The sequence below is a fragment of the Diabrotica virgifera genome, chromosome 6 (genome assembly GCF_917563875.1).
Source record: "Diabrotica virgifera virgifera chromosome 6, PGI_DIABVI_V3a".
Classification (NCBI taxonomy): Eukaryota; Metazoa; Arthropoda; class Insecta; order Coleoptera; family Chrysomelidae; genus Diabrotica; species Diabrotica virgifera.
This window is the reverse complement of record NC_065448.1, coordinates 133,957,043-133,974,258: the sequence shown is the minus strand read 5'-3', so window position 1 is coordinate 133,974,258 and position 17,216 is coordinate 133,957,043. Positions and strand designations below refer to the sequence as shown.

General features: G+C 33.0%; 1 protein-coding gene across 2 annotated transcripts in view; it reads left to right on the top strand.

Annotated features, from left to right (window-relative positions):
• LOC114334657 (gastrula zinc finger protein XlCGF8.2DB-like) overlaps positions 1-16,523 on the top strand; it is a 70,706-nt gene extending 54,183 nt beyond the window's left edge. For both annotated transcript variants that reach the window (XM_050652865.1, XM_050652866.1), the window contains exon 3: positions 16,185-16,523. Coding sequence is in view for 1 of the 2 variants with exons in the window: in XM_050652866.1 (XP_050508823.1) it covers positions 16,185-16,237 (53 nt within the window). In the remaining variant the exon portion in view is untranslated. The remainder of the gene's footprint in view (positions 1-16,184) is intronic.
• The last annotated feature ends 693 nt before the right edge of the window (positions 16,524-17,216 follow it).

Genomic DNA, 17,216 nt, shown 5'->3' with positions numbered 1-17,216 from the left:
TTACATTTGACACCTTATTTGTCGTTCTACCTGGTATAATAACGGAGAAGTTATATTCGCGGTCGTACGGACCGACAGAAAGATTGTCTAGGCCAAATATCTCACTTTTAGTACCATCCTTGGATTATAAGCTTTCATTTGACACCTTATTTATCATTCTACTTGGTATAAAGACGCAGAAGTTATAGTCGCGGTCGTACGGACCGGCGGAAAGACAGCTTAGGTCAAATCGCTCACCTGTAGTACCATCATTGGATTATCAGCTTTCATTTGACACCTCATTCGTCATTCTACTTGGTATAAAGACGCAGAAGTTATAGTCGCGGTCGTACGGACCGGCGGAAAGACAGCCTAGGTCAAATCGCTCACCTGTAGTACTATCATTGGATTATCAGCTTTCATTTGACACCTCATTTGTCATTCTACCTGGTATAACGACGGAGGGGTTATATGCGCGGTCGTACGGACCGACGGAAAGACAGCCTGGGTCAAATATCTCACCTTTAGTACCATCCTTGGAATATAAGCTTTCATTTGACACCTCATTTGTCATTCTACCTGGTATAATGACGGAGAAGTTATATTCGCGGTCGTACGGACCGACAGAAAGATTGCCTAGGCCAAATATCTCACCTTTAGTACCATCCTTGGATTATAAGCTTTCATTTGACACCTCATTTATCATTCTACCTGGTATAATGATTGAGGAGTTATACTCGCGGTCGGACGGACCGACGGACAGACCATGTAGGTCAAATATCTCACCTTTAGTACCATCCTTGGAATATCAGCCTTCATTTGACACCTCATTTCTCATTCTACATGGTATAATGACGGAGGAGTTATATTCCCGGTCGTACGGACCGTCGGAAAGACAGCCTAGGTCAAATATCTCACCCTTATTACCATCCTTGGAATATAAGCTTTCATTTGACACCTCATTTGTCATTCTACCTGGTATAATGATGGAGGAGTTATATTGGCGGTCGGAGGGACCGGCGCACAGATCGCCTAAGTTAAATATCTCACCTTTAGTACCATCCTTGTATTATAAGCTTTCTTTTGACACCTCATTTGTCATTCTACCTGGTATAATGACGGAGGAGTTATATTCGCGGTCGGAGGGACCGACGGAAAGACAGCCTAGGTCAAATATCTCACCTTTAGTACCATCCTAGGATTATCAGCTTTCATTTGACACCTCATTTGTCATTCTACCTGGTATAATGACGGATAAGTTATATTCGCGGTCGGAGGGACCGAGTCACAGACCGCCTAAGTCAAATATCTCACCTTTAGATCTCTCTCTTTTCCTCCTCCTCCGTTGTTGTTGTTGAGAGAGTCTCTCTCTTTTCCTCCTCCTCCGTTGTTGTTGTTGAGAGAGACTCTCTCTCTTTTCCTCCTCCTCCGTTGTTGTTGTTGAGAGAGATCTCTCTCTTTTCCTCCTCCTCCGTTGTTGTTGTTGAGAGAGAGTCATTCTACCTGGTATAATGATGGAGGAGTTATATTCGCGGTCGTAAAGACCGACGGACAGACCGCCAAGGTCAAATATCTCACCTTTAGTACCATCCTTGGATTATCAGCTTTCATTTGATACCTCATTTGTCATTCTAGCTGGTATATTGACGGAGGAGTTGTGGTTACAGACAGACGGACAGACGGACGTGGATAATACAAAGTTTTCACATTTTTTCAAAATTGGGTGAAAACAATAAAACATGATGCCAGACTGATTTCTTTATGAAAATAATATATACATTCTCAAATTGTCTATTTTTCGTTGTGAATAATATTGTATTCAACAGTGATGCCAAATTTCTGATGCCAAAATGATTGATAATGAAAGTGGGATATACGTTTTCATGTATATAACGGCAGCGACAAAACGGTAAAACACTGAACTAAATGTATATAATATTTTCACTGTACGATCATTTTGGACTCAAACATTTTATGGAATAAACTTATATAACTTAGTAAGAGGTAAACAAGGAAAGCTGATATATTAAAGTAACATCAAGGAATCAAATCTCTAACTACCGAGCTGATTAGACTTCTGGTAGCAAGTACAGGAATAAAGTTATTAAGGTAGTGTAAAGTGGCATCGATATACAGATGCCACTTTGCAAGACGATGCCAAATCGATGGTAAATGCATAATGTATCGATGCCAAATTGATAGTAGGATGTATATATATATATATATATATATATATATATATATATATATATATATATATATATATATATATATATATATACCATCTGAACCGCTTATGCTAGCGTAAAAAAACTTTCAGCGATTACCCGTGTACAAGTATTATTTACAAATTTGTTTAATTCACCCCCATATTTTCCCCGAAACCACCCCAAAAAAAAAGGAAAATGAATAAAGAAAATATGCAAAAATTGACTCTGGGCCAACACTGTGGCTTTAAGGCACAAAGAAAGTTAAATATATATAGGTCATAATAGGTAGCAGACAGTGTGTTCTTTGATTTGTCATAAGTATATTATTAATAAAATGAATAGGTAAAGAAAAAAAAAAAAACAAAAACTGGAGCCCGCCAAAACATTTTTAAGGTTTGCGGCGCCACTGTGCCGTAACTGTCGCTTATACGAAAAAAATGCATGGGAACTTATTTGTAGAGAAAATAGTAGTCTTTAATTCTGTATAAGCGTTGTTTCAAAAAAATATATAGGTAATGAGAAAATGGTAAAAACATGCTCGCCAAACTGATTTTCAGGGATAGAGGTAGTTTCCGCAGGGATTTTGCAATAACCATAATATGTAAATGTATATATAAATATATTTATAAAAAACCCTACTAATGGAGTAGGATTTTTCCCTACCCCCTTTTAAAGGAGTGAAAATATGTGTTCCGGGGCAAATCTTAAAAAAAAGTTAGTCTCATAATAAGCACATCTTGATATACCAGAAAAAACATATTACCGGACTTGTGTCGAGTTTGCGAAGTTTAATCTCTGTTTCCTACACTAATATACTAATGAAAGAAAAAAAATAAAATTTGTATAGTAAATAATGGAAAGTGATGATGACGAGGTCGTTGCTGTTGTGGCAACTCTTTTATTACTGTCCAAAAATCATAACCATAGTATATAATATTTGGTTGAAAACGAATTAAATAATCATCTTGCTAAACAATCATTTTGTAGAATGAGTATTCAAGCATTTACATTGTTTTATTGTGTGCCCTGGTTTAATAAAACGATATTTTCTTGTTATTGTCTATTCGAGTACCACTTCAGGTTATAATTATTGTACAACTCTTCTTTCTGCTCCACCACAGAATCCAATACAATATTAAATTCTCGGTCGCATTCATTTTACGCATGTAATTAATTAGTTAAAACAATGAAACTGATATCGAAAAATAGAACACGTCCTATTTCATGAAACACGTTTCAAGAAGATAAAAATGTTTCATGGGCATGAATCACACTCGTTTCATAGATATGCGGACGTCTATTTGTTTAGCAGTATTTTATTTCCATGAAACGTGTTTCACGTTTCATGTTTCTTTGGTGTGCGCCTTCGGAAGATAAAAATGTTTCACACGCATGAATCACACTCGTTTCATTGGTATGCGGACTTCTATTTGTTTAGCATTGTTTTATTTTCATGAAACGTGTTTCACGTTTTATGTTTCATGTTTTACGTTTCATGTTTCTTTGATGTGCGGCTTGCCTTAAAAAAGTAATCAAAATGCGTGAGATAATAACACAAAATATACAAGTAAGTAACAACATTTTAACTGATTTCTTGGTGAACAAAATGGATGTAAATGATTTTAACAGTATAGCTGCCTTAACCGAGTTAATGAACGACAAAATGAACGTTTAATTTTGAAAAGCAGACACATTGCCCATTGTTTTATAAGGATACACTGTCAGAAGATTTCCCTTTAGCATTGTTGATTTGATAAAAACTAAAACGGTGGGACAACCTGCAGAAATTCCATGGGTCATCGAACTTCTGCGTCTCCGCCAAGGTCCCGTAAAATTAAAAAAATACAAAAAATTGTTGCAACTTTTACCCTTTATTAACTCCCATTCACCACGATTTTTACCGTAATTTAAGGTACAATGAAGGTAGGCTATTGATTATATTCAAAATAAGATAGCTAAAAGGAACTACAACGTTAACGGGGTTTTATTATTTCATATGGTCAGTGGATATCTATATATGAAAAAACCGCAGAGTGCTACCATTTAAAGGGGTGCGTTTTTGAGAAATAATGAATTAGTCCCTGGGCACAGGTTACATTAGGGTGAGTTCTATGCACTTTTGGTACAAATATACCTACATAAAAATTGTTCCTGGTTAAATTTCCTATCTAAATATCACTTTTTAAAGTCAATGATACTTTTTTTTACAAAAATATATTCAAGTGAAAACGCACAAAGAAACCCAAAAGAAAGAAATTTTGTTTTTGTCCCATAACTTTTGTCCTTTAGGATATAGGTATAGACATTGCTTTACAGAAAAAAAACCTACATATTTCTTCTTTAAAATGTTGTTTAGTAGAGGTAATTAGGGTTTACAGTTTTCGAAATATGATTTTTCAAAGTTCGCCACTCACAGCAATTTTGGGCAATTTTCCTTGTTATTTCGCAAATATTGTTCTGTAACTTTTTTCTACGCAACTTTAGGTATATGCAATGGTACACGTAATAGGAATAGAAATCAATTACCTTTAAAATGCTCTACTGTATAACGTTGTATGACTTTTTTTAAAGAGATTATGGTTTATCAAGGTTTTATACTTTTAACGATTTCTTATAATATAATATAAAAATAAAATAATATTATTTAATATATTATATATTATATAATATTATATTATATAAAGTATATTATTGTGTTTGCATTTTATCAATCAAAAGCAAAATAAAAATTAAATTAAATTTTTTTTAATAACGCGGGCACATAAATTTGATACACCCTGTATATTGAGCTGTTTTAAAATTTATTAGAATTTAGTTAGGATGTAAATAGATTTCTCTTTTAACGAGCTTTCCGCGGAACCATTAAAGACTTTTGTGAATAATTAAAGTGAAAAGAACTATGTATTTAGATTTAAAATGGAAAAAAATTGTTTACTGTATAGGTAATTATCAATATTTCTCGAAATTGATAATTGAAAAGAAAGTTGGAATTTTAATATCTTCATTTCAATACGAGTATATGTGGGAGAGTTTCTCCGAAAGCAATTAGGATTGTCGGAACAAATTTGAGGGTGACTGTTGTTTGTCAAATGGAAAAATCAATGTTTTGATTCTTGGAATGTGGAAGGTGAAAAGACGGATTGAATGATTGAGAGAGGTTGAAAAAGGATTCATTATGTTGTTGGCAGCGAGAAAGAGCGGTTTCGACGTGTTAAGTGGAGTAGATAGTTAGCATATATCAGTGGCTGGTTGATAGTGGAGAATAGTGTTGAAAAGTGGAACGAGAGACAGATCAAATCGAGACGAAATACCTCTTTGATTCTGTAGTATTGTGAGAAGGAGAGCAGAGAATTTTTGGAGTTTTGTTGAATCGAGAACGTGTCAAAGAAACACGGTTTGTTGGAGAATTAGTGCTGGTATGCTGACAGTTTTGAAGCTGGACAACGGAGAGAGGCTTTGATGAGTAGCCTTTAACATAATCAACGAGGGAGAGCTGTTTGGGGTCACGAGAAGACATCCGAGTGAGGGAAGCAAAAGGTCAGTCAATTTATGTGAAAGAGATTTTTATGTTCGGGAAATAAATTTTTGAGTAAAAAGCATATGAATTAAAGTTCCAATATTTCAAAATATAAATAGTAAATATAGGTAACCTTGCGAAGACATAAATTTGTTTGGATTAATTTGTTTTACCAAAGTCATCGGGAACAAACCGATAAATTGTTTTTTTGTAAAGATAATAATTTTAAGTGGTATAAATTTCATTCGGACATCTGTGTCCACAGGTTTTTTTAGATTCGATAGTTTTCAGAGTATTAATTTGATAAATAAAAGACAATTCTGTATTTTTATTTTAATAGTTTGCTTTATTTCTTTTCCCTATTTTATCCCGATTAGGATCAATTCAGAGATACTGAACCCACGAGAGAAGAAAAATATAACGTAAGATAATTTGGTTTTTTTTATATATTAAAAGGCACCCTGAGATTTTTTATTCAATTTTGATATATGATTTGCGACAATTAAATGATTAATTAAATAAATAATAATCAATATAAAATAAATAAGAAGCAGATCACAACAACATGGCGAGCCAACGTTAGGGCCTTAAAGTATCTCTGGTTGTGAATTTGAAGGGAATAGGAAACGGAAAAAACAGGTGAAGGAAAATTTATTTGCCCGTCGGAAAGAGTTTGATATATTTAAAATTTTTGAAATATTTGTTTTACTTAATTTTTTTATCTAGGTACAATTTTACATATTTATTTTATTTTTGATTGATTTGAATTTTGAAATATTTAAAAATTTGTGGGATAAATTGATTATATTTGGGGAGAGAAAAATTTTCGTCTCGACAGCATACAAGGTATTTTCGAATTTCATATTAGGCGGGGATAAAATTTAACTACATGTCGATAACAACCAGAAGCAAAAGCAAAGAAAACAAAAAACAAGAAGACATTTTCGAAACAACAATCATGGCATCAGAAAATCAGGAATTATCAGGAATAGATAAAATATTACAACTGATGCAACTCCAGTCACAAAAAATGGAACAGAAAATGGATGAAACACAACAAAAAATGGATGAACCACAACAAAAAATGGATGAAACACAACAGAAAATGGATGAAACACAACAAAAAATGGATCAAAAAATGGATGAAACAAAAAGAATAATGCAAGAAAATCAGAAGGAAACAAAACAAGCCATAGAAGAGAACAACAAGAAAATGGAGGAACGCATAGAAAAGTATGAAATGAAAATTAAAGATCACATGCAAGAACAAGAAATGAGAATGAAGGATCACATGAAAGAACAAGAAATGAAAATTCAAGATAAAATGGAGGAGTTAACAAATTGCCAGAAAAAGGAACTAGAAAATTTGGAGAATAAGTTGGAAAATAAATTTGAAAATGCTTTACAAGAAGACAAGAAAGAAATAGAAGAAAGATGCCGAAATAATGAAAAACTAATTGATGATATCAGAAAACAACAGAATTTCGGAGAAAGAAGAGAAACGATTATCCATAGTTCAGAGGAAGTGAAAATAAGGTTTGGCGGGGATGTAAAAAAATTACACCCAGTAATTTTCATAAACAACTTGAAAAAGAAAATACGACACATCGGTAACTTCGAGACAGCCAAAGAAACGATAAGGAACCATCTTAAAGATGAGGCAAGTTTATGGTTCGATAGCAAAGAAGAAGAATGGGACAATTGGCATAAATTCGAACAAAAGTTCCTGAGTTATTTCTGGGGAAAAATACAACAGCTAGAAATAAACAAGGAATTGCAAAATGGGAGGTACCATGATAGAATGGGTATTTCAGAGAAAACATATGCACTACAATTATATAATAATGCAAAACATCTACAGTACAATTATTCTTCCGAACAGCTAGTAGAACTGATAGCCAGACATTTTGAAGATACCTTAGAAGATCACATAACTCTACAAAACTACAAAGATATCGACAGTTTGTGCCAATTTTTGCAAATACGAGAAGCAAAAATGAGAGAAAGAGAAATAAGAAGATCGCAAGATAATTATAGACAACGCGAAAATCGAGACTATAGAGATAGAAGACAGAACTTTAGGAGAGATTATACAAGAAGAGAAAACGAAAATAGAGACAACGGAAGAGGAAACTATGAACAAAGAAATCGGCAATGGAAACCAAACCAAAACCAGAATAGAAATAACACCCGCACAAATCAAGAGGACAGAAAAGATAATAGAAGGAGTGAACAGGAAAATCGTGGAAACCGATACGGGTCCGACAGACAAAGAGAAAACAGAAGAGCGGTAAACAACACGCAAATATATGAATATGAGGATGAGAGACAAAGCGACGGAAGAAGAAGCGAAGAAGAACAGCAAGCGTCTTTTCACGAAAGCGCTCACTAAAAACAAAAGAGCAAACAGGAATTTTTTGTCACCCGAAGGAATTTATTAAATTAGCAGGAAATAATGATAAAGAAAATGGATCTAATTTAAAATTGGTAGATGGTTTTATAAATGAGAAACCGATTAAAATTATGATTGATACTGGTTCAGAAATTACTTTGATTAACAGGAAAGTAATAGAAGAGGTTGATTTGACGAATTTGATTTACAAAATTCCCAGGGTAAATTTAGTGGGCGCAAATAAACGGACTTTGGCAACAATAAATGAAGGAATATGAATAAGGGTTCGATTGGGGAAGAAATTTTATGCACTACAATGTGTTATAATGCCAAACATGATGCATGATATGATCGTAGGAGTGGATGAATTGTCAGAAAAACATGTGGTGATAGATTTCAAAAATAACACGATGAAAATCACAGATGGAAAAGAAGAAAAACCTAACATTCTGGAAATGGACAAGGAACATGAGAAACGGAAAAAGGATAATGCAGACAAAAAACAAACGGTGGAAATGAATTTGGCAATTAAGCAAGGACAGAAAAAGAAGAAAAGAAAGAAGGAGAAGATAAGTAAAAACAATGAAGCTCGGGGATTCCTCGAAAAAAGAGATGAGCCGAACAGAAGAAAAAGAAGAAGAAAGATTGACAGTAGAAAAAGAGAACGAAAAAGATATCATGGAAACTGTGGTATTTGACGAAGAAGTATGCAAAATGGAGGATGCAGAATACACAATAAACATGTGTAAAGAATCGGAGGAGAAAGAAATAAAATTGATATGTGGAGAAGAAAAGGAGAAGGAACTGCGTGAAATATTGAGGGAATATGAAAATTTAATAAATGAAGAAAACAGAGTAGCCAAAAAGTATGAACATCCATTTGAGGTGAAAGACTTAGGAAATTTTCGATCGAAAACTTACCCCATCCCATATAAGTACCGACAGGAGGTGAAAGGAGAAATCAATGAAATGTTAGAAAATCAAATCATAGAGAGATGTGACTCTCCGTATATCAACCCAATCGTGATTGTTAAAAAAAGCAGTGGAGAATTGAGACTATGTTTGGATGCCCGGAATATAAATCAACACACGGTATCTCAATATGAATCACCTCTCAACATCGAGGCTATTTTTGGGAGCATTACAGGATCACATATTTTTTCTAAAATTGACTTAAAACATAGTTTTTGGTTAATACCTTTAGCAGAAAACTGTAGAAACTACACCGCTTTTTCGATCGATAGTATTGTGTACCGATTTAAAGTAGTGCCTTTTGGGTTACAAAGTGCTTGTGCAGCACTGGTAAGAGCTCTGCATACAATATTAAACAGGTATGAAGATTTTATAGTACACTACATTGACGAGTTACTAATCTTTTCACCAGATAAATCGAGTCATTTAAAACACATAAAAATTATATTAGAAGAGCTGGAAAAGGCCGGATTAAAATTGAATATTGAAAAATGTCAATTTTTTCAAAAAGAAGTGACATATTTGGGTTTTAAATTGGAAACAAAAACAGTTAGTTTAGCCGAGGACCGGATAAAACTCATAGATGAATACCCAAGGCCAACGAATTTAAAAACATTGAGAGGTTTTCTTGGTACGATCAACTATTTCAAAAAACTAATTCCTGATTTAAGCCAGAAGGAGATTCCATTGATAAAATTACTGAAAAAAGGTGTTAAATGGAATTGGAAAGAAGAACAAGAGAAAGCTTTCCAAATATTAAAAGAAGAATTCTCGAAAGGAACTAAAATATATCATCCCATGTACAATTTACCTTTCATATTACGAACTGATGCGTCCATCCAAAAATTCGCGGGAGCTTTGTCGCAGATACAGAACAATCAAGAAGTGCCAATTTGTTTTATTTCCCGGGTGACAAAAACGCACGAAAGAAAATACAGTGTGACTGAATTAGAGTTTGCTAGCGTACTTTTTTGTGTAAATAAGTTAAGGTTTTATCTATTGGGAGCAAAATTTACAACTGAAACAGATCACGCAGATTTAGTGCATATCATGAAAAATCGACTGGTTAACAATCGTATACATCGAAGAATTTTGTTGCTGCAGGAGTATGATTTTGAGTTTCGATACATAAAAGGAAAAGACAACATTATAGCCGACGCCCTCACACGTGATGAAGACACTGGAAAAAAGGAAGGAATTGTTTTTCAGGCGGGACTAAATATCTTGACACAAGAGGAAGGTCTATTTTCGTTAAACGAAATAAGAATAAATCAAGAAGAACTGGAGGAAAAGGAAAAAAGAAGAGCGGAGAGAGAAAATGACATATTCTTCAAAAGAATCGATGGAAAGGAACTATATTTGGTAACACAGACATTGGCAGAGAGGATCATACAAAAATTACACAATGACAATGGGCATATCGGTAGCAGGAAGGTATGGCTGGTTTTTATATTGTGGCAATAGATATGTTAAGTGACCTGATACTGACCACGCAAAGGAACAAGCATATTTTGGTGATGGTTGATATATTTTCAAAATACGTAAAGTTATACAGTTGCCGTACAACAAAGGGGGCAGAAATAATGAGAAAGATTGACAATTTTATAGCCACCGTAGGAACACCAAGAAGAATTCTGTTAGACAATGCGACGTATTTCCGGAGTGAGCGTTTCAAGGGACAGCTTCAAGACAGGGGAATAGGGACAAATTTCGTCAGTATCCGACATCCTCAAAGTAATCCTTCATAGCGTTTTATACAGGAGACTACGAAATTCCTTCGCATTGCTGCAAATGGACAACATAGACGATGGGACAGGAAAGTGGCAGAAATAGAAAACTACTTAAACACGAATCCAAGTACGGTGACAAAAGAGACTCCGGAATATATCATGAAGGGTGTTATGCCATTACGGCCATGGGAAGAACCTGAGCAGAGGGAATACCAACAAGTCTTGGAAATTGTGCAAAGGAGGCTGCAGCGCAGTAATGAAAAATATCTCCAAAGACAAAATCATAATAGGAGACGACGCCCAGTGACTTTTCAGAAGGGAGAAAAGGTGCTGGTAAGGGCTTTACGAGTATCAAATCTCACTGGGGACGTTTGCGCAAAACTAATGCCTATTTTCGAGGGTCCATACATCGTGCACAATGAAAATGGAATAAACAGTTATGTCCTGAGGCATGTGGATTCAGAAAAGATACGAGGAGTTTACAATATCCATGATGTGTACAAATACCACGAATAAAGACAAATGCATAAAATTTAAGGTAGGATAAGAGAATTAGGTTAGGATAATATGATAACAAGAGAAAAGTGTTGTTGTCGAGAGAAAATCAAATTTTTTTTTTGTTGCACTTAATAATACTGATTTTATCTCAAAACAAGGCGGGGATGTTATTGTGTTTGCATTTTATCAATCAAAAGCAAAATAAAAATTAAATTAAATTTTTTTTAATAACGCGGGCACATAAATTTGATACACCCTGTGTATTGAGCTGTTTTAAAATTTATTAGAATTTAGTTAGGATGTAAATAGATTTCTCTTTTAACGAGCTTTCCGCGGAACCATTAAAGACTTTTGTGAATAATTAAAGTGAAAAGAACTATGTATTTAGATTTAAAATGGAAAAAAATTGTTTACTGTATAGGTAATTATCAATATTTCTCGAAATTGATAATTGAAAAGAAAGTTGGAATTTTAATATCTTCATTTCAATACGAGTATATGTGGGAGAGTTTCTCCGAAAGCAATTAGGATTGTCGGAACAAATTTGAGGGTGACTGTTGTTTGTCAAATGGAAAAATCAATGTTTTGATTCTTGGAATGTGGAAGGGGAAAAGACGGATTGAATGATTGAGAGAGGTTGAAAAAGGATTCATTATGTTGTTGGCAGCGAGAAAGAGCGGTTTCGACGTGTTAAGTGGAGTAGATAGTTAGCATATATCAGTGGCTGGTTGATAGTGGAGAATAGTGTTGAAAAGTGGAACGAGAGACAGATCAAATCGAGACGAAATACCTCTTTGATTCTGTAGTATTGTGAGAAGGAGAGCAGAGAATTTTTGGAGTTTTGTTGAATCGAGAACGTGTCAAAGAAACACGGTTTGTTGGAGAATTAGTGCTGGTATGCTGACAGTTTTGAAGCTGGACAACGGAGAGAGGCTTTGATGAGTAGCCTTTAACATAATCAACGAGGGAGAGCTGTTTGGGGTCACGAGAAGACATCCGAGTGAGGGAAGCAAAAGGTCAGTCAATTTATGTGAAAGAGATTTTTATGTTCGGGAAATAAATTTTTGAGTAAAAAGCATATGAATTAAAGTTCCAATATTTCAAAATATAAATAGTAAATATAGGTAACCTTGCGAAGACATAAATTTGTTTGGATTAATTTGTTTTACCAAAGTCATCGGGAACAAACCGATAAATTGTTTTTTTGTAAAGATAATAATTTTAAGTGGTATAAATTTCATTCGGACATCTGTGTCCACAGGTTTTTTTAGATTCGATAGTTTTCAGAGTATTAATTTGATAAATAAAAGACAATTCTGTATTTTTATTTTAATAGTTTGCTTTATTTCTTTTCCCTATTTTATCCCGATTAGGATCAATTCAGAGATACTGAACCCACGAGAGAAGAAAAATATAACGTAAGATAATTTGGTTTTTTTTATATATTAAAAGGCACCCTGAGATTTTTTATTCAATTTTGATATATGATTTGCGACAATTAAATGATTAATTAAATAAATAATAATCAATATAAAATAAATAAGAAGCAGATCACAACAATATATAATATATTATTATAATAAATATTATATTATATAATAAAAAAAGCTTATTTTGTTTACTTTACAATGGCGTATTACAAAAAATTCTAGGTTATTTTTGAATAAGATATTATTTTTCAAAATGTAATAAGTGCTTGCAACGATTTTTGATTTTAGGATTATTTTTTAAATTTCTAATTATAACTTTTTTTTTTTGTACATGAATATACTATATATTGCTTAATAAAGAGGTCTTACTTTCTGTTCTTTAAAATGGTGTATCATATATATTTAAATAATGGAAAAATGAGAGATTCTTTGATATATTTTTACCTGTATTATTTAAAATTATTTCTTTTACAAAAATTACTTTAACATTAGTCTTAGAAAACATAACTTTAGTTAAAATTATTTAAACGTTGACATTTAAAAAAATTTCAAAATCAAAGTCCATCTCTTCGTTAGCAGTAGCTTCAATATCTTCCTCTGACACCTCAGGTATCTTAGAGTTCCCACAATTAGTACCCATGCACATGCACACTTTGCAGAATATTGAACAACTAGTTTTTTGTACATGCTTTGGTACATTTACATGCTATTTTTTCAAGGAAAGCTTGTGGTGCAGGAGCTTTGACAGTAAATATTGGAATTAATCCATATTTTTAAGTTTGCCCGAGTCAAGTGGATCCAAAGTATTACCTATAAAAAAATAAGATTCAATCATAACACACAATTACATAAAAAAGTTATAATGAGAAATTTAAAAAATAATCCTAAAATCAAAAATCGTTGCAAGTACTTATTACATTTTGAAAAAGCATATCTTATTCAAAAATAATGCTAGAATTTTTTATAATACACCATATTTAAGTAAACAGAATAAGCTTTATTTTTTATTATATAATATAACCTAAATGTAGAAAAAAAAGTTATAATGGGTAATTTAAAAAATAATCGTAAAAACTCGTTAAAAATATAAAATCTTGAAAAAGATAACCTCTTTAAAAGAAGTCGTACAACATTATACAGTAGAACATTTTAAAGGTAATTGATTTCTATTCCTCTTACATGTACCATTGCATATGCCTAAAGTTGCGTAGAAAAATGTTACAGAACAATATTTGCGAAATAACAAGGAAAATTGCTGTGAGTGGCGAAGTTTGAAATATCATATTTCGAAAACTGTAAATCCTAATGACCTCTACCAAACATCATTTTAAAGAGAAAATATTTAAGTTTCTTTTCTGTGAAGCAATGCCTATACCTATATCCCCGTGGACAAAAGTTATGGGACAAAAAACAAAATTTCTTTCTTTTGGGTTTCTTTGTGCTTTTTCTTTTGAATATATTTTTGTAAAAAAAAAGTATATTTGACTCCAAAAAGTTATATTTAGATAGGAAATTTAACCAGAAACAATTTTTATGTAGACGTATTTGTACCAAAAGTGCATAGAACTCACCCTAATGTAACCTGTGCCCAGGGACTAATTCACCCATTTCTCAAAAACGCACCCATTTAAATGGTAGCACTCCGCGGTTTTTTCATATATAGAGATTCATTGACCATATGAAATAATAAAACCCCGTTAACGTTGTAGTTCCTTTCTATAGTACATAATCAATAGCCTAAGGTCGAAACCGCAAAATATTTAATAAACCACAAAATTAAAGAAATTCCCAAGAATAGGAAGTGGATACTCCATTAGAAGATGAAGGAATCACTGAACTGGACCTGGTCTCAATATGGTCTCTTATTTTTGAAGAATAAAATGTTCTAACGTATTTTTTTTTTATTTTACTTTAAAACGTTCGTAAGATACCTACTCAAGTGGCAAAGAGAAACCAGTGCGAAATTTGAAGCAGAGGGGTAGAAGTGCAAACTTTTTTTTTCAAATTTTCTAATATTTTCAATGATGATAAATACTAACTTTATAAAAATAGTCACAATTAAATAGATAGAATGTATAATATTAATTCAAAATAAGTCCATAAGTATATAATTCACTGTAGAATTTACTATGTAAAATTAACTTTGACTTCGTTTTTCTCAACTAAACCATTTTATCACTTGTACCCCTTAGCATCTAAGACCCTCAATTGTGAAATTTGTTTGAAGCAGTTTATTGTCTTGGATAATAAAATAGTGTCATTCTGACAAGTTTATGATTGTGAAAACCAGCAGGTATGGGCCATTCCACGAACATACGCCTGTTTTGGATTACTTCGACAACGAATATTTTACTGTGCAACATAAGAAGTACGAAAGTAAATGGCGCTAATAATTATTCCAATAAACAACAACGTAATTTGCAATTTACTTTCGTTCTTCTTATTTTGCACAGTAAAATATTCGTTGTCGAAATAATCCAAAACAGGCGTATGTTCGTTTAACCTTTAACTACCCGCGCATCAAGTTATCACATAACTACACGCGTGGCGTACTTTATACGCCACAAGAAAATACACTTAAAAACAGCGGATCTGTTTATTTTTTTTTTTTGAAAAAATGCACTTAGTTGTTTGTTATAAACCTTTTTCGGCATCAGTGAATACTTGCGAGTTGCTTCTCAGTAAGCCAATTGGGATTTATAACTGGAATCATGGAATAACTGGATTCCATGATAAATAAAATTACTAAAAAAAAATTTTTTTGAAATGTGATTTTTACAGGAGAAAAAGTATTGTTTATAAAGAAAAATGTATTTTGTGCCCTAATGACTAAAAAATAATTGAAATATGTACTTATATTACGACTTATATTAATGTAATTGTGGCGTATATTGTCCACCACCGGAAACAACAAATAATAAACTGTAAATTACGATTTACCCAGAACGCCGATTATAACGAAACTAAAACCAAATTGCAAAGCACATTCCAGTGACAGGTTAGAGAGATAAACAAGGGCATAAATTAAATTTTTAAATATAATTGCAGTAGAATTCTTAAATCTGGCGTACAAAGTACGCCAGCGCGTGTAGTTAAAGGTTAATAGGGTATAATATCCCTTTCGTGACCGGATGACACGATCGTGAGCTCATGTTTATGTGGGTACCAATATCAAAATAAACAGATTTTTACTAGGAGAGATATCAATATGTTGTGAAGTGTTTATGTTATTGTAACTGGGTTGTGGTATAGATAAAGTTTCAACTTCAAAATTTAAGAAATTATTGGTTTGTTTGTAGAGATCTTGTCCCGTAATATTTGAATATCACGATAGTGAGTTGCCGTCACACATTCAATTTTCAATAGCAGGAAATTAAAAATACTAAATATTTATTGGTTTGACTTTTTATTAATTTTTCTCTATTTTAATGATAAAAGTATTTTTTCTAATTACAGGTGTGCCTCTCACCCACGATTTGGCTCTAGAGGTGTTAAATGATGGTAACTAGTCCGAAATAGAAGATTGAGATGGCGAAAATGATGTTGCTTTTGACGTTCAAATGTTTAAAAATAACACCGATGACAAGGATATTGAAGAAACTCTATTAGATGAAGAACCTGTTTCTTCAATGAGCTCTTCTTCAGGAAGGAGGCAATGGAAAAACATGACATTTCAGCAAAAAATTTTTGTTCTATTTTAGTTAGTATGTAATAGCATATTAAACAATTATAAAAATAATTTTTATTTGGCCCTAATGGTGTTTTACGTTTAATAAAAATGAATTTTTTCATACACTTACGATCCTGCATTCATAGAACATAAGCCGAGAGCGCACGAACGTGACATGTCATTTGTGACAGATTCAAACAATGATTTTTTTCTGCATTTTTACACCTTTTTAGATACCGTATATCGTATTTATTCAAAGGGAAACTTCATTTTCACTAAAAAAAAAAATCAGGGCTGAAAGGGATATATGAAAAAATGTTTTTCCGACAAAAATGTTGGGCATTTTAACAAGCTTGGCACATAGAACATGTTTAATGACAGGAATTATATTGGTTATAACTAGCAGTCTAAATTTTTCATGAGAATTTAATGAAAGGGTAAAAGAATCAATTGGAAGTTCTGTCCGACAAAATTCCTGGGACGTTTTCGTAGTCCGACGTTCGAAACCTGTAAAGGTACGGTTCCGACATCGACGGCAGACGGCTGTTGCAGTTGTCGCCGTGACAGACGTCACTATTTTGCACTATTAATTTGTATGAGACTGATTCCGACATCTAACTGCAATTGCTGTCACGCAGAACGTCAGTTGCTAATAATTATACAAATTAATAGTGCAAAGTAAATACGTATGTCATGGAAAACAACTGTATAGTCGATTCGCTAATCTGAGACACAACTGTCTAACTACAATCACAATAAAAATGCACTAGAAATAAACAAGCGCGAGGAGCACTCCCAAATCATGATTTGGGAGTGCT